Source organism: Bos indicus x Bos taurus, chromosome 16, assembly GCF_003369695.1.
Source record: "Bos indicus x Bos taurus breed Angus x Brahman F1 hybrid chromosome 16, Bos_hybrid_MaternalHap_v2.0, whole genome shotgun sequence".
NCBI lineage: Eukaryota > Metazoa > Chordata > Mammalia > Artiodactyla > Bovidae > Bos > Bos indicus x Bos taurus.
Window position 1 is genome coordinate 57,242,171 of NC_040091.1, and position 25,832 is coordinate 57,268,002.

Here is a 25,832-nt window from a genome sequence, read left to right on the forward strand (position 1 = left end):
GTAGTTTGCAGCACAGGGCCGGTCACGTTGCCTGGGTACCACCCACAACATCCAACTCACTCTTCCCCAGCCAAGTGTGATCTGTCTACCCTCACCTCTGAGGTTATTAAACTGGCAAAGAGATATATGGAGTCGACATTCTTGAATGGCTCTTCACTCTGGGCAAGGGAAGACAGGACTGTTTCCATGGTTTAAGCGTTCCAGCCAATTCAGAGAAAAATACCACACGAAGTCAAAATATTGTCGTCCTAGCCAAGCAAGGGTTTTCCTTTATAACCATGCTGACATGCAAGGTTTACAGCCTTGCCTCTCCCCTGGTGTCAGTGGTATTGCCTGCTCTCTGCAGCCGGGGGATGTCAGTTCAGCCGAGGTTGGGGGCAGATTTCATCTGTGGGACGTGGTAGAAAGGAGAGTCTCTGGGAGGATATAAACTCTGTAGCGTGAAAAAGGAGTAGAATATCCAGTCTTGGAGAGAGACAAACAAGAGCTTCATTATAGTAAAAAGAACTGCCTACACTTCCTTGAAGATAGATTTGAGAAGACATTTTGAAAATGTCATCTTCCTTTGGGGAAAGAGGCCATGTAGTACATGGTGCATGATTTCATTTATATCAAGTTCAAGAACAGGCAAAATAAATCCACACTGATGAAAGTCAGAAAAGTATGGATTGCAGGGGTATTCAGTTGTGAAGGGAGATTTTTAGGGGGACTGGAAATTCTCTGTGTCTTGATCCGAGTGATGAGTACCCAGGTTATTCACATGTAAAAATTCTTGAGCTGTATACCAAGTTATGCAGTTTTCTATATGTAATTTATTGCTCAATGCAAAAATTTCAAATGAATCTTCTTTTCTTTCTTTTTTTTTGGTCACACTTACAAATGTGGCATCTGAATAAAGGACTGTTCAGTAGAGAAGAGATGTTATGGATACTCAAAGTGGAGAAGAGATGTTATGGATAATCAAAGTGGATTGTAGAGCATAACATGCAGAAGAACCTGACCCAGGAAGGACCATAGGATTCAATGGGAGGCTGATGTGGGTCCAAATCCTGTCTGCAGCTTTAACTGTGGATCTTTGAGCTAGCTTTAAATCTCTCAGGCTCAGTTTTCTTCCCTGAAATGTGGATAATAATATTTACCTTTAACTGATATTTGGGGGATTTGATGAAATTATGTGTGTAGGTATTTTGCCAAACACCTGAAATATAGCTCAAAAATAATATTTATTATTGACAGATACTAGACATATGTCCACATAAACTATGATGCTAAAGAATTCCAGTCATAAAATCAGCCTTCTTTCCTAGAGTACTACTGGGGATGAAGGTATGAATATGAATCTAAATAACTGTTTAACCATAAATTAAGTACTCCTTCATGAATATCTAAATGGATACTGTTAAAATACGTTAAACTACTGTGGTGGTTTAGTAGCTAAGTCGTATTTGATTCTTGTGAACCCATGGACTGTAGCACGCTAGGCTCCTCTGTCCATGGGATTTTCCAGGCAAGAATACTGGAGGGCTGCCATTTCCTTCTCCAGGGGATCTTCCAGACCGAGGAATCGAATCCGGGTCTCCTGCATTGCAGGTGGATTCTTTACTGACTGAGATATGAGAAAAGCCCTTTAAACTACTAAAATATATAATGTTAAACTATTAAAATTTATAATGTTAAACTATTAAAATTTATTTAAATTACTCAAAATCAACTACATTCTGGGCTGTAGGATCTTGGTAAAATTACTGAACATCTTGGAGTAGTTTCTTTATCTATGAAATGGGAATGATAATACTACTTCAGTAGAGCTATCCTGGTGATTTGGTTTACTAAAATATTTTGTGTGCTCTGCATTGTGTTTAATGCACTGTGAGTTTTGGTTAACTAATTCAGTTTGGTAAATGTTTCATTAATGCCTAATATAAGACAGATTTTTTGTTGTTGTTCTTGGGAATTGAAATTAAGAATAAAACACAATCCTTGCCTTCAGGCAGCTTCTAGCCTAGTGGGAAAGACAAACATATACACATTTATAAAATAATTTGATAAATGTTATACTAGTATAATATTAGAATACTGGCAAAGCATGCAGGAGGCATTGTACAGAAGTCCATTAAAAGTGTGTGGGTGAGGGCCATATTTAAATTTTCAAAGGGCATCATGATACTGGAAAATAACAATTCAAGGCCATCATGTGATTGAATCAGTGGTTGTTGTTGTTTAGTCGCTAAGGCGTGTCTGACTCTGTAACCTCGTGGACTGTAGCCGGCCAGGCTCCTCTGTCCATGCGATTTCCCAGGCGAGAATACTGGAGTGGGTTGCCATTTCCTCCTCTGTGGGATCTTCCTGACCCAGGGATTGAACCTGCTTCTCCTGCATTGGCAGGCAGGTTCTTTACCACTGAGCCACCAGGGAAGCCCTTGAATCAATGGACAAAGGATTATTTCTATTTTAGAATCACAAGATTATCTGACTGGGAATGTTCTAAATCAGAACTGGATGCGTTAAAACAGCAAATGGAAAGCACTTTCAGTTTGGCAATGAGTTAGGAAGGAAATGGGATGGAGTTTGAAGTGGTAAGACCTAATCCTGCTGATTATCGACTACCTCAAATGCAGTTCTTCTGGGTGGAGGCCGTATCTCTGCATGGGAAGGAAGGGCAGTTATTCCAGGACACTATTGAGTCATGTCTACTTTGAGAATCTGATGAAAGCTATGAATACTTTCCAAGAAAAAAAAATGGACTTGCCAGCAAACAAAATGGCCATAGTCATTTCCAGCAATACTCTTGCCCTTATGAAATTCAGGGTAAGAGCTTCTGTTTTAAGAAGACCCCCCACTGCTGTATCTTTTCTCCTCTCTGGAGAACCAATAAATATTGGCAGCTTCATTGATTCCATTACCATATTAATACTGATGATCCTCAGATGATTTCTGGGTAGTCCCCTGAGTGTGTGATAACCTTTGCTGTACACCATCCTACCTGGTATTTCCCAGTGCACTTAAGTGTGAGACTGCTCCAAGATGACAACCTTAGAGAAAACCCAATTGCAAAATCTAGACGCTGCACAGATAGTTAACAAGGTCTCTGGAGAGGAATATATCAATATTACTACATAACAATGCAATCACTGCTGTAAAGTGCATTATTACTGTTTTTCCTTCCATGGCTTAGAAATTAGGATGAAGAGGTAAGACACTGGGCTAACAAGAACCAACTGCTCCCGTCTATTAGCTAATCCTTGTCCCATGTTGCTGAGGGTCCAGACTTCTCCCATAACCCCCTTGAGGATTCTGATGGACTCTTTTGTCTTGTCAGGAAGTCCCTGAAGATTCAGTGCCTGGAGAGTGGAATCTGGGAGCAAGGCAGCTGTGTCCCAGTGGTGTGCAAGCCCCCCTCCCCTGTCTTTGAAGGCATGTATGAATGCACCAATGGCTTTGAGCTCGACAGCCAGTGTTTGGTCAAATGTAACCAGGAAAGTAAAAGGGTAAGGATGACTTGAACTTTATTTTGGAGCAGGCTGTGCTCCAATCTTGGTGACCAATCCGAGAATGTTGAATAAAATAATCTAAATGAATGGCATCAGACAGGGGCTAAGTTGGGATTCTAACCAGAGATGTTGATATCATTTAATAGGGAATTCAGAAGATGCTACATTCTTGGAATATTCTCTCCTCTTGGATAAGAAGAACAACCTGATAGGTTAGATACCTGAGTAAACTGCAAAAAGGCTCAGATTCTGATTTGGCAATGTGATTTCCCCAAACTAACTTGGCTAGAAATGCTGGTATCATACTTTTTAATAGAAAACAGTCTTGAACAGAAACACAAATTCCTCAGCAAAGGCAAAGCTGAAAGCACTGTTGGACTGTTGTTCTCCCTAGGATTTTGGCGCAAGAGGTCTCAAACAAAAACCACAGTCTTATCGTGGTTGGGCGACTAAAGTCAATTTTATTTTAGAAGCCTTTCAAGTACCCTACACAAACCAGAGACAGGAAGTTAAGCAGACTTCCTAAGCAGACTTTACCTTCAATGACTTTACCTTCTCTCCTGGCATGTGCCTTTATCTCAATGTTCAGTACTCCAAGGTAAAGCCCACAGGACACATGTGAAAAGAATACTCCATGAAATGAGTCCCCTGGGAAATCAAGCACACCTGCTCGCACTAATTGTTTAAGGGCTCAAGGAGTTGGCCGGATGAAGGGAGAGTTTATCTGTAATTCTAAAATCTTATTTTCTTGGGCTTTGTGAGTTAGTGCTATTCTCTATGTTCTGCATATAAGATATTTAGTGATTACTGGGGACATGAAGCCAAGAGTTACACAAACAAGCACACATGTAGAAAAAGGGAATAGAACTTTGATGAGATGAAAAGCAGCTATGACGTGTCCATTCAACCAGACAGAAAAGCAAAAAGCACCTTCAGAAAAATTATGAATTAGTCCCACTGGCTCAAACTCATCTTGCAAAAAATCTGACATCTGCCACAAGCAGCATTTGTGGGAGAGTATGAATGGATCAGTGCAAAAATGACACCATCTGGGAAAAAAATTTCCCAAGGCTATCTCAGAATACATGGGTCCCATTTGGTAGCTTACTGTATCCTTATATCCAAAGGAAGACACACTGTTAATGATTTTCTAATGACAAAATTATTCATGATTCCTTCACATCAAAACAGTAAAAAACTTGTCTTGACTTTTTTGGGGAAAAGTCAATAGCAACATAGTTTATTATCTTAATAGTGTCTTTTAGTCCAGGTTCTACAATTGGAGAATGCTACCATTTAAGCAGACCACTTTTGCCCACACCTTAAAAGAAGTTAGCAAAACTATAATGTCCATGTTTTCAACTTTTGATATTCTAGCTTCCCATCCGCTGCACGAAGGAGGGAGTGTGGAGTGAGGAGTTCAAGTTATGTGAGAACCTGCAAGGGGAATGCCCACCACCCACCTCGGAGCCGAAACTCGTGGAGTACAAGTGTGAACAAGGATACGGGATAGGTATGTTTGGGAAGAGAGTCTGACTTCTGCTCTCAAGTAATCCTTCTATCAGGCCTGGCTGGGTCTTAGATCAGCTCCATCATTCTGCCTGAGGAGTGGACAGAAATCCAAGTTGACTTTGAGCTGCTTCGGTTAAAATGAAATTTATGACACTTTTTTTTTCCCCCACTCCTCCACACACATGTAATGTTGGTGGTGCTGCTGAGTGATTTGTTACCCAGTATAGCCTGAAAATGGATTGATTTTTGGTAGGAGTTGTAGTTCAAAGAGGAAAGGTGGGAATGTGTAGCCACATACCACACATGCATTGGACACCTGCTTCATTCTCTCTGCTGCTGTACCTTGAGCAGAGAGTTCCCAAAGGAGCAATTTGAGATTGTCTTTGATTGCCTGGATCAGCAGCCATTCTTTCTCTATGGTGAACCTGGCTCCAGAACCTAGGGACAACTTTTGTTTTTTAATTGGGGGATAGTTGTTTTACAATGTGTTACTTTCTGCTGCACAATGAAGTGAATAAGCTGCTGCTGCTGCTAAGTCGTTTCAGTTGTGTCTGACTCTGTGCGACCCCAGAGACGGCAGCCCACCAGGCTCCCCCGTTCCTGGGATTCTCCAGGCAAGAACACTGGAGTGGGTTGCCATTTCCTTCTCCAAAGCATGAAAGTGAAAAGTGAAAGCGAAGTCGCTCAGTTGTGTCCAACTCTTAGCCAACCCAATGGACTGCAGCCCACCAGGCTCCTCCGTCCATGGGATTTTCCAGGCAAGAGTACTGGAGTAGGGTGCCATTGCCTTCTCTGCTCCTATAAGCTATATGTATGCATATATTCGTCCTTTCTTGGACCCCCTCCCACCCCCCACCCCACCTATCTAGGTCATCACAGAGCACTAAGCTGAACTCCCTGTGTTATACAGCAGGTTCCCACTAGCTATTTTACACATGGTAATGTATAAATGTCAATGCTCCTCTCTCAATTCATCCCACCCTTCATTTGCCTCTTGTGTCCACGTGTATATTCTCAATGTCTGTGTCTCTATTCCTGCCCTGCAAATAGGTTCGTCTGTACCATTTTTCTAGATTCCATATATAAGTATTCAGTTCAGTTCAGTTCAGTAGCTCAGTTGTGTCCAACTCTTCACAACCCCATGAACTGCTGCACACCAGGCCTCCCTGTCCATCACCAACTCCCAGAGTCCACCCAAACCCATGTCCATTGAGTCGGTAGTGCCATCCAACCATCTCATCCTCTGTCGTCCCCTTCTCCTCCTGCCCTCAATCTTTCCCAGCATCAAGGTCTTTTCCAATGATATATGTATTAATATACAATATTTTTTTTTCTCTTTCTGATTTACTACACTCTGTATAACAGTCTCTAGGTAGATCCATGTCTCTACAAATGACTCAATTTCTTTCCTTTCTATGGCTAAATAATATTCCATTGTATATATGTGCTACATCTTCTTTATCCATTCATCTGTTGATAGATATTTAGGTTGCTTCCATGTCCTGGATATTGTAAATAGTGCTGTATTGAACATCGGGGTGCATATGTCTTTTCGAATTATGAAGCAAGTGAAGATAAAAGTCTCTGTGGCCAGGGATAATTCAAAGTGAAATTAACTCAAATTGGCTCTGTGTGAACTTAAGCATCATAGAAAAGAGATCCTGTTTGTGAAAAAAAGTGTTGAGACTAACCCTAAGTTTTTAATTGCATGAGCAAGGAGTAATTTTCCAAGACATTCTAACATGTGTAACGCCAGTAGATAAAACTTGAGTTAATGAGAAAGCTTGTTAGTTTCTGAGACTGTTTTTTACCATCTTCAATTTACTGTTTGCACTGAAAAATCTTGTGGCCAGACAAGGAGTAGTTAGATGCTGAGACTGTGCTTCTTGCGTGGTGCCTCATGAGAAAATTCTTATATCCCCACCCTCTAATTTCTACATTAATGTATCATATGCTAACATGTGTAGAGTCCTTAAGATTCATGTAATTCTTTGAGTTATACAAGTCAGTGTAAAACAGGAGTATAGATAACACTGAAAAGAAACTTGGAGATCATAAAATCTTTAGATGAGGAAATAGAGAACCTTGAGAGTCTGCCTTCTTTGAATAGAATTTTAGAAGATACTCAGGCTTCATGTACAAAGAAATAGAGTGGGATTTTCCTTTGAAAGGCCACCACAGGACCAAAGTCTCTGCTTTTGTTTTCTCCTCATTTCCTCTTTTAATCAGTAGGTTTCTTGGCTACCAGAGTAATGATCTTCAGTGTTTCAGGCACTATAAATCCACCTTCATGATTTCTGGGCCATTTTCTCCCCAGTTAGTAAAGTTTTTAGATAATAGATCCTGCAATTATCAGCTTCAGGAAATCATATAAGCAGGAATGCTATTAAAAGTACTTAAAAGGCATCAACCAATCAGTATAGACCTTAGCTGGCCAGAGTCCTGGAGTGGGGTCTCAGAGGTCTGCAGAGCAGGAATTAAATCTTTTATTGCTGGGTCATACAGAGATTTCAGGGATTCTAGAGGAAGGGGTATATGTGACCAGAAAGGGGAAGAGCACTTGGAGCCAGGGACTTAACTTGGTGCAGTGGTTCTTTACTTGTGAGTGTAGGAGCATCCCTACAGGTGCATAGTCAATGAGTATCAGCCTTGCCTGTGACCATGTTAATGAGGTGATCTACAATGTAGAATGATGGACTCTATGGACATGAATTCTAGCAGACTTCCAGGAGACACTGGAGGACAGGGAAGTGTGGTGTGCTGCAGTCCATGACGTTGCAAAGAGTCAGACATGACTTAGCGACTGAACAACAACAACACAATATAGAAAGCAATTGTTTTTGAAAAACAAAGCTAATGATTCCAGGAAGTGAAACACTGAGATGCATGAAGTCTATCGTAAATTTCTGTTCCTTCAGGTGCAGTGTGTTCCCCATTGTGTACCGTCCTCCCTAATGATCCTGTAATCCTTCCTGAGAATGTCACTACTGACACTCTGGAGCACTGGATGGAACCCGTCAGAGTACAGGTAAGAAAAAGAGTCATTTTTATATGCTAAGGAGGTAAGACACTAAGCAATTCTCAACTGGCAGCATATTCCCAGGTGTAATTTCAGAGGCTTTCAAAGCATCCTTAGAACAAACAACCACATGGATCATTCCTAGAGAGAGGAACTGAAAATAAATAAGAAAAGAGAAAAGCTTGAGAAAAGATGACCCATATCCAAAGGAAAGTTTAAAAGAATATAGAAGGATGACCTAGAGGCATAAAATATGATAATACAGGAAGGAAATTTAAAGAGAAAATTACCACTAATAAAAAAAAAAGATTGTAAATCAATTCTATTCCAATAAAAAGCTTTTTAAAAAATAGAACAGCAAAATGTAGGATAAGCCAAAGTTATGAATAAAGATAAGAGAAGGGTAGAGAGGAAAAGATAAAACAATGAAAAAAACTGAAAACAGGGAAAGAATGATGAAAGGAAGTAAGAGAAGTTGACTTTATTTATTTAATTAATTTTATTTTTTAATGGCTGTGCTGGGTATTCAGTGCTGTGCATGGGCTTTCTCTAGTTGTGGTTCATGGACTCCAAGCTGCACAGGATTAAGCAGTGGCACACAAGCTTAGTTGACTTGAGGCATGTGGGATCAACCCAGACCAAGGATTGAACCCATGTCCTCTAATTGGCAGACAGATTCTTAACCACTGGACCACCAGGGATGTCCCTCCCCTGGTTTCTTAACCACTTTAGCTCTTGACTTGTAGTTACCTTACCTAATACTACTGGCATAACTCTTACTGAATTCAACATCCACACATATGGTCCTTCTGAAACCTTGGTTCTCAGTTCCATGGCCTCCTCTGATCACCTTTAGCTCCCTGACTTCCTCTCCCACATGCCTTCCTTGGCTCACTCTAACCTTGCCACAGTAGCTCTTGGCTGATTCTTGAACATGCCAGACAGATCCCACCTCAGGACCTTTGCCCCGTGGTTCCCTCTGCCTGGAATGCTCTTCTCCTGGGTATCTTCATGTCCTGCTCCTCAGCTTCCTTCCTCAATTTACTCAATGTCTGGAAGGCCTCCTTTGACTCTACTATCTAAAATGTTAACTCCCCTACACTTTTGTCTCTCTTCCCTCTTTTATCTTTTTCTCCTTAGGACTTATCGTGACCATACATAGTATATATTTAACTCATTTATCTTATATATTAATCAGTCTCTTTCTGCCACTAGAATAAAAAGATCAAAAGATCACTGAAGAATTATGGTTCACTACCATATCCCAGATCCTAGAATACTACCTACTATGTAGTAAGTGTTCAATAAATACTTGTGTGAAATGAATAAATGAAAAAGAGAAAGATGGATAAGATGGTGATACATTATTTCTTCTTAGAATGGGAGGGTGGGACTATCATAAAGCCTGGAAGATGGCTTGTTTTATTAAACTGTCTAATAAGCAAAAACCTTAGAAGTTTGTTCTTGCAGAGTCACCAAGACATAGGCTCTAGAGAGGTACCACATTTCATTTGGAATTCATTCTCAGATTGCTCCCTTTTCCTCACAGGCTAATTGTGCTGTGTTATTGGTGAGGATGTGTGTTAAAGCAGGAGGATAAGGAACAAATACATAAGTATGATTCAGGGGTGGGGGATGGGAGGAGTGTGACCCTATCAATTCAGTCACTCAGCAAACACTTACTGGAGCTTACTGTGTGCCCTAGAACTATGCTAAGTGCTGGGAATATAAAGAGGGAAAAATGAGAGTCCCTCTGTTTACAAGAGTTACAATCTGGCCATAAAAATGGCCATTTATAATAATGCAACATGAGAAGTGCCTTGTTTGTGGTAGAGAACTATAGGAACACCTAAGAGGAAGCAACTAATTCTTCTGCTGGGGAACTCTGGGGGGGTGTGCATTAGTCCTTCAGTCATGTCAGACTCTTTGGGGCCCCATGAACTGTCATCTGTCAGATTCTTCTGTCCATGGCGTTCTCCAGGCAAGAATACCAGGGTTGCCATTCCCTTCTCCAGGGGATCTTTCCAACCCTGGTCTCCTGCACTGCAGACAGATTCTTTATCATCTGAGCCACCAGGGAAGACCTTGGAGTTGGGGAAGGAGCAATAGACCAGGAAGCTCTTCCTTTGGGTCATAAACTATGATCAAAGGGAACATTCTAGTGGGTAAGAAGTTCTGTGTGTCTGAAACCAGAGTATGCACTGTGGTGAGGGAGAGGGGAGATGGGAGCTAGAAAGATGGGAAAGCACAGAGGCAGGCAGATGAGACCCTGTAGTGCATGGTGAACTCCTCTAAGGATGTTGAACCCAAAGAGAAAACTGCACCAGTGGGAGGGACTCTGGGAAGTCCAGTTGGAAGTGGAAAGGAGAAAGCCAGAAAAACACCTTGCCTGGTTCTCCCATCCCCTGGCCTTTCTGGACTTTCTGCACCATTTCCCACAATCTGTTGTGAAGGTTTAGCTGGAATTAGAATACCTGAAGAAAGGACTTCTGCCTCGTGTTCCTGGGGTGCCAGGCAGAGTATCCCCTGTCAGTCCCTCTAGCTCAACTTCTTATGTGAAAGACTTCTCTTTCTCTATAAGCAGCTAAAGGGGGAAAGGCTTGGACCTTTTACAATCCATTTTCTCCACCTGAGAGATGAACTGCTTCAGGAACCCTTCTACACTTACTTTAGCATCTGCCCAACAAGGTATCCGATGAGCATAGTCGGTGGATTCAGGGTTTGTGAGACCAGAGGGCAGGCCTTCCAGTGATAGGGGTTCTTCCACTTCCACTTTCTGAATGGGACATTCAGAAAGAGCAGTTCACTTTTCTTCATGAAGACAGCAGAGACTTGACTATTTCCAAACTGGAAAACAGTATCTTCTGTTTTATTAAAACCTCTCCTTTCTCCACTGTCCTTCAGGGCAGTCACTATTATTTATTTCTCTATTCCATAGCATTTTGTTCGTGTTTATATTCCTACTTCCTTTTTCAGCACGGGGCAAATTGTAGGTGTCTTATAAATGTCAGTCGAGTAAGCAAAGAAATTGCTATGGCATCATTTTCTACTTTGGAAGTAAATACATATCTTCTCCTCAAACTGGGTATGTTGCTGCAGCTTCCTACAGTTATATATAATTATATCCTTGTCAATTGCAAGTTGCAAACGCCAGATAGAAAATGCAGAATTTATTTTCTTCTTAAGCCAAACATCAAACGTTATCATTTGTATCATTGCATTTATCATGACTATGGTCTAGTAAGTAAATTCCTGGTTTTGGAAAATAGGTTATCCAAGCACAATTTTGAGGATGATAACATCTAAGGAATACTGTAGATCTTGGGATAAAAAAATTGTGTTTAAAAAAAAGTTGAGTTTTTATTCATAATCTCTGTTCTTCACGAGCTACATAATTTTAGGCTGCTTTTCTGTTCTGTGACTCCATTTCCTTGTGTGTAAAATAGGTGTAATACTTAACTCATAAGGTTAGTATGAGTATCAGATGAGAAGCATATGACTAGAATTTAATTTTGTGATTGATGCATAATAATCTTTCTTGGTTGGCTGTCATTCCTACTGGAGACAAGCTGCTTCCCCTCACTTCTGCATGCCTCTTCTCATCTGTAATGGCACACCATGCTTTTTATAATTTGGAGATGCAACTAAATAATGTCATGGTGGGTCACAGTGTGCAATATGGTTAGCAGCACCATTACTTTAGTGGTACCCTTGAGACTTGTGCCATGTTTCTGTGTGAAAATAAAGTGAAATAATTAAATTAGCTGCTTCCAACACTGTCGTGGAAGAATTGAAGTAACTCACAAAATGAACTTCATTCCTACCTTGAAAGAGTAACTTGTTCCTAAAAAAAACCCAAAAGTCAGAAGTTCAAAGGTTGAAAGCATAATTGACATTTCCTGAATGCCCAAATCAGTATTTTTTATGCCAAAAGGAAACCGAGGGTTAATCCAGTGTTAATACTCATTATCATACAGTCGCTAACCACCATGCTGTTACCTGTACTCTCTCAGCTCTTTTATAGATATAATGAAGTTAAGAAGGATTGCTTACAAATGAAGCTTACATGGAATGCTTCACCTTTAGGGAACTGAAACTTTATTAGGACAGAAAAACAAGAAAAAGTCAATGGAAGCACAGGAGACAATGATGAGGTTATTACGCTTGTGTTCCCAGATCCATAGAAATGAGATTATGCACTAACCACTGCTGCTGCTGCTGCTAAGTCACTTCAGTCGTGTCCGACTCTGTGCGACCACATAGACGGCAGCCCACCAGTCCCCACCGTCCCTGGGATTCTCCAGGCAAGAACACTGGAGTGGGTTGCCATTTCCTCCTCCAATGCATGAAAGTGAAAACAGATAATGTCTGCCACTTTGTGGCATTCAATGGCTCTTGAGGGGCGGGAGATCTAAGCCTGTCCTCATGTCACGTGAGTATATGTTCCTCGGTTCTCGGTCTCGTTACAACAAAGATTTGGAGTGACGGACATTAAAGCCCTCTCGGCGTGTCACAGTTCTCAAGTCTTGGATAGACTGCATTATAGCTCTCAGGTCTCGAAAGGACCATGTTATAGCTCTTAGACAAATCAGTGTTACAGCTCAGTGTTACAGCTCTATTTTATTTAGAAGATAGCAGGAAAATCCATCTCTGAGGCGTGAGGACACGTTGATCCAAAGACACGAGGAGAAGAGTGCCCCAGCATGTGGGAGAGAGAGAGAGAGAGCTAGCTTTGGCTCCTCTTTTTATATGTTTATCTCTCCCTGGGCCTGTCCTATGTAAATTGGGCCAGCCAGGAGTGTTGCTTGTTTTACCTGAGGTCCTGACCCCGGTCCTCAGACCTTCTTTTGTTCTATTTTCGCGGGCTTTTCCCTTCTTTGTCTTTTAGCCACTGCCATTTAGGACTCCTTTCCCTAGTCTACCTACCTAACACTCACAAAGAAGTGCCTATTACACCAAAGCAGTTGTATTAAATGAAAATCTTCCTCAAGTAAAAGCTTCATAGCTTACATCGATTTATCTTGAAGGATGTTCCATATTATACTCAATCTTAAGTTTTGGTGTCCTTTAGAATCACTTGGGCAGTTTGTAAAGGGAGCAGACCTGTCTTCCCCTCTTCAGAGAGGCTCGCAGTGCCTTGGGGTATGTATTTTTTAACAGGCACCCCAAGTAATTCTGTTGTAAAACTTCACAAAACACTGCTATTATAAAATTCTGGCAACATAAATGTTTTAAGTAAAAGCACACCTATTTGGAGCCTGGCTCATTTGTTTAGTAAATGATGATCTCCTATTACATGTAAACCCCTGCTATCTCCCATACTTCAAATACCTGGTATCTGGCAAGACAACAGAGCAGTGGATTAAATTGCATCATTTTCTCTAGTCTATTTCCAATGATTTCATTCTTTATAATAAAAATGATGTCTTACATTTGGATAACACTTTATTGCCTGCAAAGTTGTATATATAAAATATATATTTTAGGTATTTATAATTTCATTTGAATCTTCTCATAAACCAATAAACTAGGGGAAAAAAGATTTTATTATCCTTATTTCACAGACAAATTAGATCTTGTTGGATGATCTGTCCAAGGTTGCATGGCTTTCAAGAACTGGAGAGAGCAGTGCAACCAACTTTTCTGACTTCAAGTTCAGTGATTTCCCCTGAATCACCGTGTTTTCTGTAGTCTGGTGTACATTTGGATTACTTTGCCCATCAAATAGAAAAGAAGTCCCTTGTCACAACCATGAGAGCCTCCTTGTTCCCACACTTTCCTTCCCTCCCCGTGAAGTCTAACAAAATAATTTGGAGAGATATTTCCCTATAGTACTGCTTTTCCTCATTGTGAGTTTGTTTTTAAAGAACAATCAAGTAAACTTTTCAGGTTCCTATAAAATTTGTTTGCCTGTCTTTGGGGATTCTGCTGGATTTTACTCCTGAAAATGACACCTGAGTCCTAGAATAATATACTTTTCGTTAAAGGAAGAATTTCCAAGAACTTAGGTAGTAAGGAATTTTGATGAAAAACAACTCCAAGTGGCAACTGTCATAAAAGGAAGAGTGAGGCTCTCCTGGGTTCAAATACTATTTGACTTACCCCTTGGAGCCTCTTCCTGCTCAGCGGCAAGAATGGGGATGGTATTCTGTCTTGAAGGTGAAAGGTTGCTGCTGAAAGCCATGTGTTATGCTGGGATTCGTGACCTCTGGAGGAGAGGATTTCGATTCTGGGTCAGAGACAAGGCTTGACTACTTGGAGCTTTTTGTGTAGCAAAGTTTTATTAAAGTATAATAGAGACAGGGAAAGCTTCTGACACAGATATCGTAAGGGGACAGAAAGAGTGCCCCTTTGCTAGTTTTTGAAGTGAGAAATAGATTTAAGGGCCTAGATCTGATAGATAGAGTGCCTGATGAACTATGGAATGAGGTTCGTGACATTGTACAAGAGACAGGGATCAAGACCATCCCCATGGAAAAAAATGCAAAAAAGCAAAATGGCTGTCTGGGGAGGCCTTACAAATAGCTGTGAAAATAAGAGAAGTGAAAAGCAAAGGAGAAAAGGAAAGATATAAGCATCTGAATGCAGAGTTCCAAAGAATAGCAAGAAGAGATAAGAAAGCCTTCTTCAACGATCAGTGCAAAGAAATAGAGGAAAACAACAGAATGGGAAAGACGAGATCTCTTCAAGAAAATTAGAGATACCAAGGGAACATTTCATGCAAAGATGGGCTCGATAAAGGACAGAAATGGTATGGATCTAACAGAAGCAGAAGATATTAAGAAGAGATGGCAAGAATACACAGAAGAACTGTACAAAAAAGATCTTCACAACACAGATAATCATGATGGTGTGGTCACTGACCTAGAACCAGACATCCTGGAATGTGAAGTCAAGTGGGCCTTAGAAAGCATCACTACGAACAAAGCTAGTGGAGGTGATGGAATTCCAGTTGAGCTATTTCAAATCAGGAAAGATGATGCTGTGAAAGTGCTGCACTCAATATGCCAGCAAATTTGGAAAACTCAGCAATGGCCACAGGACTGGAAAAGGTCAGTTTTCATTCCAATCCCAAAGAAGGGCAATGCTAAAGAATGCTCAAACTACTGCACAGTTGCACTCATCTCACACGCTAGTAAAGTAATGCTCAAAATTCTCCAAGCCAGGCTTCAGCAATATGTGAACCGTGAACTTCCTGATGTTCAAGTTGGTTTTAGAAAAGGCAGAGGAACCAGAGATCAAATTGCCAACACCCGCTGGATCATGGAAAAAGCAAGAGCGTTCCAGAAAAACATCTATTTCTACTTTATTGACTATGCCAAAGCCTTTGACTGTGTGGATCACAATAAACTGTGGAAAATTCTCAAAGAGATGGGAATACCAGACCACCTGATCTGCCTCTTGAGAAATCTGTATGCAGGTCAAGAAGCAACAGTTAGAACTGGACATGAAACAACAAACCGGTTCCAAATAGGAAAAGGAGTACGTCAAGGCTGTATATTGTCACCTGCTTATTTAACTTATATGCAGAGTACATCATGAGAAACGCTGGACTGGAAGAAGCACAAGCTGGAATCAAGATTGCCAGGAGAAATATCAATAACCTCAGATATGCAGATGACACCACCCTTATGGCAGAAAGTGAAGAGGAACTCAAAAGCCTCTTGATGAAAGTGAAAGTGGAGAGTGAAAAAGTTGGCTTAAAGCTCAATATTCAGAAAATGAAGATCATGGCATCTGGTCCCATCACTTTATGGGAAATAGATGGGGAAACAGTGGAAACAGTGTCAGACTTTATTTTTCTGGGCTCCAAAATCACTGCAGATGGTGATTACAGCCATGAAATTAAAAGACGCTTACTCCTTGGAAGGAAAATTATGACCAACCTAGATAGCATATTCAAAAGCAGAGACATTACTTTGCCGACAAAGGTTCGTCTAGTCAAGGCTATGGTTTTTCCTGTGGTCATGTATGGATGTGAGAGTTGGTCTGTGAAGAAGGCTGAGCACCAAAGAATTGATGCTTTTGAACTGTGGTGTTGGAGAAGACTCTTGAGAGTCCCTTGGACTGCAAGGAGATCCAACCAGTCCATTCTGAAGGAGATCAGCCCTGGGATTTCTTTGGAAGGAATGATGCTAAAGCTGAAACTCCAGTACTTTGGCCACCTCATGCGAAGAGTTGACTCATTGGAAAAGACTCTGATGCTGGGAGGGATTGGGGGCAGGAGGAGAAGGGGATGACAGAGGATGAGATGGCTGGATGGCATCACTGACTCAATGGACGTGAGTCTGGGTGAACTCCGGGAGTTGGTGATGGACAGGGAGGCCTGGTGTGCTGTGATTCATGGGGTCACAAAGAGTCGGACACGACTGAGCGACTGAACTGAACTGAACTTTGGGTCTTTTGGTGCTGCTAAGCAGATAAGAGAGACACCTCAAGGCTGAGGGATTTCACCAGGCCCCTCTCCTATCATATGCACTTTTGAGATAGGATAGCACGAGGTGTGTCATCCATCCGCCCCCAATAAGATTGACATGAATACTGGTTTATTGAGCCATTATCAGCCCAAGGTTTGAAAAATGAAAAATAAAAAGCTAGCTTTAAGCAGAACCATTTTGAAGAAAGGGCAGATTCCCAAGCAAATACATAGTTTCATTAACATAGCTTAAGCAAAATATTTCCATAAGAAAAACGCATTGGTTAGCTCTAGGCTGAACCAGGTATCATCAACACAGAATTAAAAGAAGGCTCTTAATTTTGTGTAGAGAAGGAAAAACAGAAACAAAATCTTCTGCCACTTGCAGTTCATTTCCTTCTGCCACTTGGGGATCTCTGCCCTTCCTGCCTGTTACCCTCTCAAAGGGTTGCTATAAAAATTCAAAATAACACTTTTGCAATGTTTTTCAGTTTCTTGCACATAGTTTTGAATTATGTAAAAATGGAATTTGTGTTCACTTAGTACAAATCTCACCTTTGGAAATTTCCTACACCTATGAAAAGATATCACCAGCTATCTATAAGAAAGAGAAATATTATTCTACAAGTTCTATGCTCTGCTTGTTAGTGTGTGTGTGTATGTACAGATTGATGTATGTAGGCCTTTTTTTTTTTTTTTTTTTCTGTGCCTTTTACAAATGGGGCTGGGAAGACAATGGCGATTCAGTGCTTCCTATTGGAATACCTCTGACTAAAGATGCAATGTCTAATGGCTTGGTTATGAGTCTGAGAAGAGAGTAAGGATGAACATATACTATTCTGTTATATCTAAATGTTTCGAGAGCATTGTGGCTTAGGAAACGTGAAGTAAGGATTTGAAATTCCCAAATGAGCTGTCTGAGCCTTTGCTGTTGTAATAATGTCTTCCTCCTTCACCTACTACGTCTGCAGACATAGACTTTTCTATAATGATGGCGTCAGCAGAGACCTTGCAGAAAGAGAGGACATAAAACAAAAAGGCTTCTTGGCTGTCAAATAAATTCCTGCCAGTTAAAGTGACTGAGCAGTGGAATCTGGCAGCTGGGACAGACAGGAGCAGCCAACTGTGCACTCAGTGTCGCCACTCATATCTAGGGGGCCTGAGCTGAGGGTATGGGAAAAGCTCCACGTGGACTTCCACTGAGAGCACTGTGTGCTTTTCTCATCCCTGCTTTTTATCTTCTTCCTTTCCCCTTCTTCTTCCTCTTTTCTGTCACTCTAATACCAAACTGTAAGTCTTAGAGGGAGAAGGCAGTGGCAACCCACTCCAGTACTCTTGCCTGGAGAATCCCATGGACAGAAGAGCCTGGTAGGCTGCAGTCCATGGGGTCACGAAGAGTCGGACATGACTGAGTGACTTCACTTTCACTTTTCACTTTCATGCATTGGAGAAGGAAATGGCAACCCACTCCAGTGTTCTTGCCTGGAGAATCCCAGGGACGGGGGAGCCTGGTGGGCTGCCGTCTCTGGGGTCGCACAGCGGACACGACTGATGCAACTTAGCAGCAGCAGCAGCAGCAGCAAGAGTCTTAGAGATAAGAATGATGTCTTACCTTCATCCCCATGTGTGCATGCCAAGTTGTTTCAGTCATGTTGGATGCTTTGCGACCCTATAGACCAGTAGACCACCAGGTTCCCCTGTCCACGGGATTCTCCAGGCAAGAATACTAGAGTGGGTTACCACGTCCTCCTCCAGGGGATCTTCCTGACCCAGGGATGGAACCAGCGTCTCTTACCTCTCCTGCATTGGCGGGCGGGTTCTCTATCACTCATGCCACCTGAGAAGCCCCACCTTCATCTCTAGACCTCCTCCTCAATGCAAGATTCATTTCACTTGCTGCTCAGAAGGCAGTTGCTGTGCGAAACCAAAGACCTGGAAAAAGAATGGCTCCCACCCCTCCAGGGCCATTTCTCATGGCAAACCTTTGGGTTTTTCCAAAAAGACACCCACTCCAGTATTCTTGGGCTTCCCTTGTGGCTCAGCTGGTAAAGAATCTGCCTGCAATGCAGGAGACCTGGGTTCAGTCCCTGAGTTGGGTAGATCCCCTGGAGAAGGGAAAGGCTACCTACTCCAGTATTCTGGCCTGGAGAATTCCATGGACTGTATAGTTCATGGGGTCACAAAGAGTCAGACACGACTGACCGACTTTCCCTGAGTGACAAAAAAATAATAAGATTAATTTTTTTATTATTGTCCTTAACCACTGTGTCTGGAGAATGTTTAATTATATCTTGTGACTTTCCTTTCTAAAATAGGAAAATTGGCATTTTGACTTACCTTATAAAGAAGTGGTCTTTTGAGAACCAGATTTCATGGAGAGGTTTTTCTTAAAAATACATAGTATGGCAATTGTTTGCATGTAAATGAATTTTTTAAAAAAATGTTTCTTTCTGAAATACAAAAGAATCCATCACAACAGCTCATTTTCACTATTGGTTTGTTTCATAAATTCAGTTTTCTCAGATTGGATAATACTTTTTTCCAGTATATCATAATTAGGAATTATTTAATATATCATAATTTAGTATATCATAATTAGGAAGTCCAAGTTAATGAGATTTTCCTGGGGCTACACTCATTAGGTTTGCAAAAATTCTAAACACTGTGTGGAATTCCTCTCTCAACTCCTCAGCTCATCAACAGAATTGCTCAGTCCAAACAAATCTTATAATTTCTGACTTTGTTTTCCCAAGTTGGTCCCAGAAGGATTAATAACATCTTAAATAAAACCAAACTGTTTTAAGAGAAAGAAAAAGCAGGAAGAAAAAAAGACAATACCCTTCAGTGGCATAGCTCCCTACTATTTGGTATCATCCTCCTGGTGTCCCCTTGTCTCCTAATCCTTGCCCTCCCCTCACCTCAAGGGTCCTCTTGAGAGGTGCAGTTATGAGTAACAGCCCTAGTGACACTTGCCACACACCATGAGAGAACAAATCCTTCAGATGTGAGTCATGCAAAGATCTTTGTTCGTCTGTTTTAAGCATGGAATTGTTCCCTCTCTGCTTGAGTAAGTCTCAAGCATCAATTTCCTCTTCTCTAGAGAACAGACAAGGGGGTCTTGGAAGATGAGGGAAGAGGAACCAAAAGCCTACTGGAGGGTAATGTGCTATGGTCCAAATAGATATTCAGAATAACACTGTATTTTATTTAGGGCTGCATACATATATAGTACTGATGATAAGGAAACCATCACAAACCTGGGCAGGAGCAGAACTTTGTGGCCTGATGTGATTAGTTGCCCATTCTGTTAAGTAACTTATTCCTGATAAAAAAAAAAAAAAAAAACAATTGAGCAATTTTTTGTTAGACTTTAATGTTGGCTAACCATCAGTCTTGTGACTTTCAGCAACACATTTAAACATGCAACAACCTTCATACAGCCCTATGACCTTCTGAATAACCCTAACTAGTTTCCCTTCCCCTCCTCCCTCCCTCCCTCCCCTCTCTCTCTGTCTCCTTCTCTCTCCCTCCACTCCCTCTCTCTACCCTCTTTTCTTCTCTCCCATCTGCTCTCCCTTTGTTCTTCCTTCCTCTCTTCTCTTCTTTTCCCTTGATTTTTTTAAAAAATTAAAGTAGCTCAATCAAAAGAAAATCTTTAAACTGGTTTTCTCATGAATCTTTTCCTTTTGAAAAGTTCAAAACAAATCCTTGGCACTCAGTTGTTCCCAATTGACTCATCTGAGAAGTGGATTGCTAACAGTGTAACAGCTATATAATCATATACTAATGTGTAGAAATAATAATTTAAAATGTCAGAATAGTTGTTACCAGAAGGGAGAAAGGAAGGAAAATGATGTTAGAGGGATACACATAGGGGACTTTAACTGAACCTCTAATGACTTAAACTCCAGAAGCACATAAAGTGAAATGTTATAATTTGATAAAGCTGGGCAGAGGGTTATTTTTTCAATTATTCTCCATAACTTTTCAAATATAATATATAGGATTATAATTTGTCAAAAAAATATTCCAGGAAGTAAGAAAATCATATTGAACTGTTAAAAGACAAACTGAGGCATATTATTAAAGGTTTTAAGAGTTTATAGGAACAAATCTCAATTTGAATTAGACAATGCCAAACTGGAACTGGTTAGGAGTACTCCACCAGGAGGTGTTGGGGAGAGATTTGATTATAGAGAACAGGCAAAAGAAAGTAAGGAAATCATTGATTGGTTATTGCGTAAAGCCTAATTGGTTGTCCTTTGTTTTCAATTTCATAACCTTGAGGCATTGATGGGCTTAGATTCCGGTTTACTTCCACAGGCCACCATGGCATTTAGAGCCATCTTAGCATGACCTTCTTGTTTAGTTAATTTAACATACCTCACCAGGAGCTGGCCCTTCTCTGCCAGCTTCTCCCTAACTTCCCTCCTGTTTCACATCCGTCTTTCAGCTCACCACCACAAATGTGCACATAAAAATGTAGGACCTGGAAAACATTTGAAATTTTCCGCCAATTTTAATTAGTAAGTAGTTATTCAATTAATTCTGTATGCAGATCTTTTCTTATGAGATGAATGATTTTCATAGGCCAGAAGATAAAGAAAAATCCTAAAAATACAGCATCCTATTTAGTGGTTGACAAATACTTAAAAAACATTGTCTCTCTCTAAGTCACTGAGATAAGGTTATGAGTTGGATACAGTCTCTATTTGCCGGGGTCCAGCCCCAGGGGATCCAGGGAATTAGAAGGGGAGATGGCTTCGGCGATAAGGATACGATAGCTTTAATTAAATGTTAATTAGAGATATAAAGAGTAATAAAATAAGGATAGCTCAGGAGGAAAATTCAGTGGAGAAAAGAGGCTGAATAACTTGGTTTACGTGGAAAGCTAATAAAATTCCAAGGCAAGGAATTTACGTCAGCTACGTAGGCCTCAGGCATACTCCCGTTCTCCGGAAGGAGAGGAGACACTAAGGCCTCCCTGGTCAGATCTTAGAAGCCCAGGCATAATTAATAGGCTTGATGAGCCTCCACGTTTCAGATGGGAATTCAGCCAGAAGGTGAGAGAAAGAACGACATGGGGAGACCAGTCTTTCAAGGAACTGATCCCATTTTTCATTTTCCAGGGTCTGTTTTTATAACTGAGATGTTATACAAAAGTCACGTGGGGACAGCAGTCCTGACTTTTATTAAAGTCAGGTGCTTTATACAAATGTATACAGAGGTCTTAGGGGTGTTACATCATCTTTTGGCCAGGGGGCCTGCTGACAATTTATGACCCTCTCCTTGTGACAGTGGTCAGTCAACCAGAACACTTATTTCTCCAGGGGTGAGTATTCTTAAAACAGATGCCACCTTCCGAAGGTACCAGATAAAGTTACATTCCTATAGGGTGAGGGTGTAGTGGGTTTTAATTAAGGAAAGAATTTGCTTAGCCTAAGGTCTAACGTGATTAGTATCAAAAGTTAATACTTATATCTTCTATATATTCATTAATGTGTATAAGGGCAGGGGATGTGAGACTTAGCAGCAAACATTGGCTCAACAAATGAAAAACCCTTCACCAATACAATTTCTAATCAGCCCACTATACTATACTAATAGTTTTCTAACTTCTCTAAAGAACCTATTTTTAGAAGGTTTACAGCATCTCGTGCCTCTCACGGTTGGGAGGCTGTGAACAATCACATGTGGCCGGACAAGCCTGTCAGGCAGGCTAGAGAACCTTCAGAGGAGTTTGTAGGTTGAAACACTCCTATCACGCCCAGGAATTATTACTAACTGGTGCTCTAAGTTAACTCCTTCTCTGAAAGAGGTGGTGGGGGACAGCCCCCCGTAAAGTCAGAGAGCACAAAGTAGTAAAGTAGGCAGACTCTAGTTTTGGGGGTAGATGCTGTAGAATTTCCAGGGGTACTCCTCAGGCTCAATCCCGCCTTTGCGTATGTCGAGCCGCCTTCCTCATGACCTTTGTCATGGGCGGAGTTCCTCACGCTGGCTCCCGGCATCTATTCACAAGGGTTTGCAGTCTACAAAGCATGTGACACAAGTACCAGAAACTGATGTGGTTTTTACAGAGATTAAAGAGGTTGCCACTCTGAATTAGTCTTAAGACTGAATCATAGAATATTTTAAAAATCATTGAAATGGCTATTGTCAATTCCACTATCATGAGTTTATTCTACAGATGTGGTTACACATGTATGAAATGATTTATACATAAGCCTTGTTTGTTAGAGCAAAAGACTGAAAATAACTTAAATACCCATTAATATGAGTGTGATTAAACTAGGGTAAATCCATGAAATGGAATAATATACAATCAATAGAATGCAGGATCCCGTGTACCATAAAATGAACAGAACACCAAGAAACATTATGAAGTGAAATCAAGTAAGATAATCAGACAAACAATAATAAAATAAAGCACTAAATAAAATTTCAGTATTTTATAACCTGTGTGAGGAAATAATTTAATATGCATATGTATATTCATAGACTATCTCTGTAATGATATAAACAAGAACTAAAAATAGGATGGAAGAAATTGGGTAGTTGAGGAACAGATGTAGGAGGGAGATGTGTATCCTTTAATGCCGTGTATATTTTATACAGTGAACATATATCACATAGTAATAAAATTAAATTATGTAAAAATACAAAGATGTAGGTGAGTTCCATGGTTAGGATTCCAGGTTTTCAGTGCTATAGCCTGGGTTCAATCCCTGATCAGGGAACTGGGATCCCACAAGCCACATGGCACAGCCAAAAAAAAAAATACAAAAAGGTAAAAAATAAATTGGAAGTAATAACAGAAAATAGCACTGGGAAAAAGAGTTAAAAGTAAAGACAGACTCTTTTCCTTCCTTTTTTTTTTCCTTTGCAAAATATGTTTAGAATTTTTCAGTTTAGAAGATCAGTGCTCTGGCCTATGAAGGTGATGGATGAAGTAGAAGGTATGAAGGGCATAAGAGAAACTGATCCAGTCAGAGGGTTCTGGCAAGTTCTAGCTATAGTCATCATGCAAGGATGCTAAGGCTGTTTCCTTTCGTGTAGAGAAATTGATGGACTTCCAGCTGCCTCCTCCCCCATAGACTCTGAGCTCGCTGAGGCAGCGAGGGGACCGAAGGATTTTCAGAGCTCTCGTGTTCCCTGGGGATTCTGGCCCCTAGCTACTGATACATTTGATTTGAATGACTGACTGACTAGGGTGCGACCTGGGGGTCCTTAGTGAATTCAATGAACAAGAAGGAACAGAGTTGCCGTGTATTTGCTGTTCAAATTATTATGTTTTGCCATTACCATTATCTAATGATAAAACATTGAGAAAAAACTCAGAAAGATATAAAAAAAATACTCGAATTTGCTGCTTTCAGGCAACTATTTTCATAGAATCTACATTGTTTTAGGTATTATAAGTAATCCAGAGGTGATTTAAAGTATACATAGGGTGTTATATGCAAATAGTATGTCATTTTATATAAGGGACTTGAGCATCCTTGGATTTTGATATCTGTGGAGGTCCTGGAACCAATCCCCTGTGGATATCAAGTTATGACTGTATACATTTAATAATCCTTTTTTTTTTTAGCACAATGATAAGTTAAGCAAAGTCATCTTCTATATTATTATAGTATAGAGTTTTGAATATCAAGGTTTTTTTAAGATTTATAGTATTTATTTCCTCTCTTTGGAAACTGTGAAGCAGGACTTTTAGTTTATAGTAACATAACTCCAGAAAAATACTACAGATTCCCATTTTCATAACTGACTGTGAGGTATATATTTATATACCTGCAGGTTAATATATGAAAATGTCTTCAATCTGATTGCTCCAGTCTTATCATTCTAGAATGTATAATTTTCAATTACTAAAGGTCTATTTAATGTAAAACTCATGTCTCACAGTGTATTTTTTTTTGTATGGTTTCCCTGAATTTCTGTTGTACTGAATTTAAAATGTGCATATGAAGGTCCGCAAATGGTTGGATGAGTAGCCAGTTATAGGGAGAATCTCTTTTTCTCTTTGAAACTTCTCATGGGACTTTCTCTTTTCCTGAAGCGTATCTTTTGAAAGTGTAAAAGGCAAAAATTAGAAGGGAAAAAACCTCCATGAACATGAGTTTTTATTATTCACAAAGAGCAGATAACCGTTTGTTAAAAGTCACATTAGCAAATGGCCATTGGGATTTAGAGGGAGTCACCAGTGTTTTAAAAGGAACATAGGAACACACTTTTACACTCTCACCAGTTAATGCTGGTGCCATTTGAGTCCCAGTGTTGGGGTGTTGTGCTGTTCAATCACTAAGTCATGTCTGACTCTGTGAGCCTGTGGACTGCAGCACGCCAGGATTCCCTGTCCTTCACTATCTTCCGAAGTTGGCCCACGCTGGTGGTTTCACATTAAACGTCTATGTGCAGTGCGTAGACCCTCTTTCATTTCTCACAGGGAGGGGATATATGGTGCTAATGACTTGCAGAGTGCTGTTTGGCCTCCACTCCTCTCTTGGGCACTCACATCTAGTGATCTAGGATTCCCGAAATCCACTTTTAGTTCAAGGCTCTTCTGATGAAGCTCTATTTCTCAGCCTTTAAAACTCCATGGTGCTTCCTGATCAACACAACCATCTCACAATTTCTTGCAACATTAAAATTTCAAAACAAGTGGGACCAATATTGTGCCTAGAGCCAAAATAAAGTCATTTTAGTACTGAGGATGCTTTTTTAAAATTTTTATATATTTTTTAATTGAAAGATAATTGCTTTACAGAATTTTGTTGTTTTCTGTCAAACCTCAACATGAGGATGCTTTTTTTTAACCACACTGACACCACCCTGGAAATTTTAATAGCTCTGGGAAGGTGAAGACATTGAAGAGGATGAAAACTTCCCTTTGCTAAGAGTTTCTACCTTGGCTCTATCCGGCTGGATTAGCAGTTCCAAGGGAAGGACTGGGCAGCTGCCTTTGACCTCTTCATGCAGCCTGATTGGGGCTCGTTCCTCAGGGAGGGCGTTGGGCTGATGGAGTAAGCTCAGAATTTGCCCCTCCTCTCACTGACCAGGTATCTCAGCTTTGGTTTTCTGTTCTTTCCCTCTTCCCTTTCAGAGCATCATGTGTACTGGGCGGCGTCAGTGGCACCCAGACCCCCTTCTGATCCACTGCATCCAGTCCTGCGAGGTAAGGTACCCCCCCTCCCTCAAACCCAGACCAGCACTCTCTGCTCTGCTCAACTCACAGAGATTTGAGTCCTTCTGGTTCAGTATCTTGCCCTTTCTCTGCTCCAGTGCCCTCTGTTCAATCTCTTACATGTAGCTCCATAATCCCCAAATTACAGATATTAGGATTTCTGATTTTGCCTTTTTTTTTAAAGGCAAAATCTCCAGGGTTCCATTT

The 25,832-nt window shown here is 40.7% G+C and overlaps 1 protein-coding gene across 1 annotated transcript in view; it reads left to right on the forward strand.

The window, feature by feature from the left end:
• PAPPA2 (pappalysin 2) overlaps nucleotides 1-25,832 on the forward strand; it is a 317,947-nt gene that overhangs the window by 247,820 nt on the left and 44,295 nt on the right. Inside the window, exons 18-21 of the mRNA XM_027565412.1 lie at nucleotides 3,320-3,488; nucleotides 4,869-5,004; nucleotides 7,922-8,031; nucleotides 25,545-25,616. Coding sequence (XP_027421213.1) covers nucleotides 3,320-3,488; nucleotides 4,869-5,004; nucleotides 7,922-8,031; nucleotides 25,545-25,616 — 487 coding nt within the window. The remainder of the gene's footprint in view (nucleotides 1-3,319; nucleotides 3,489-4,868; nucleotides 5,005-7,921; nucleotides 8,032-25,544; nucleotides 25,617-25,832) is intronic.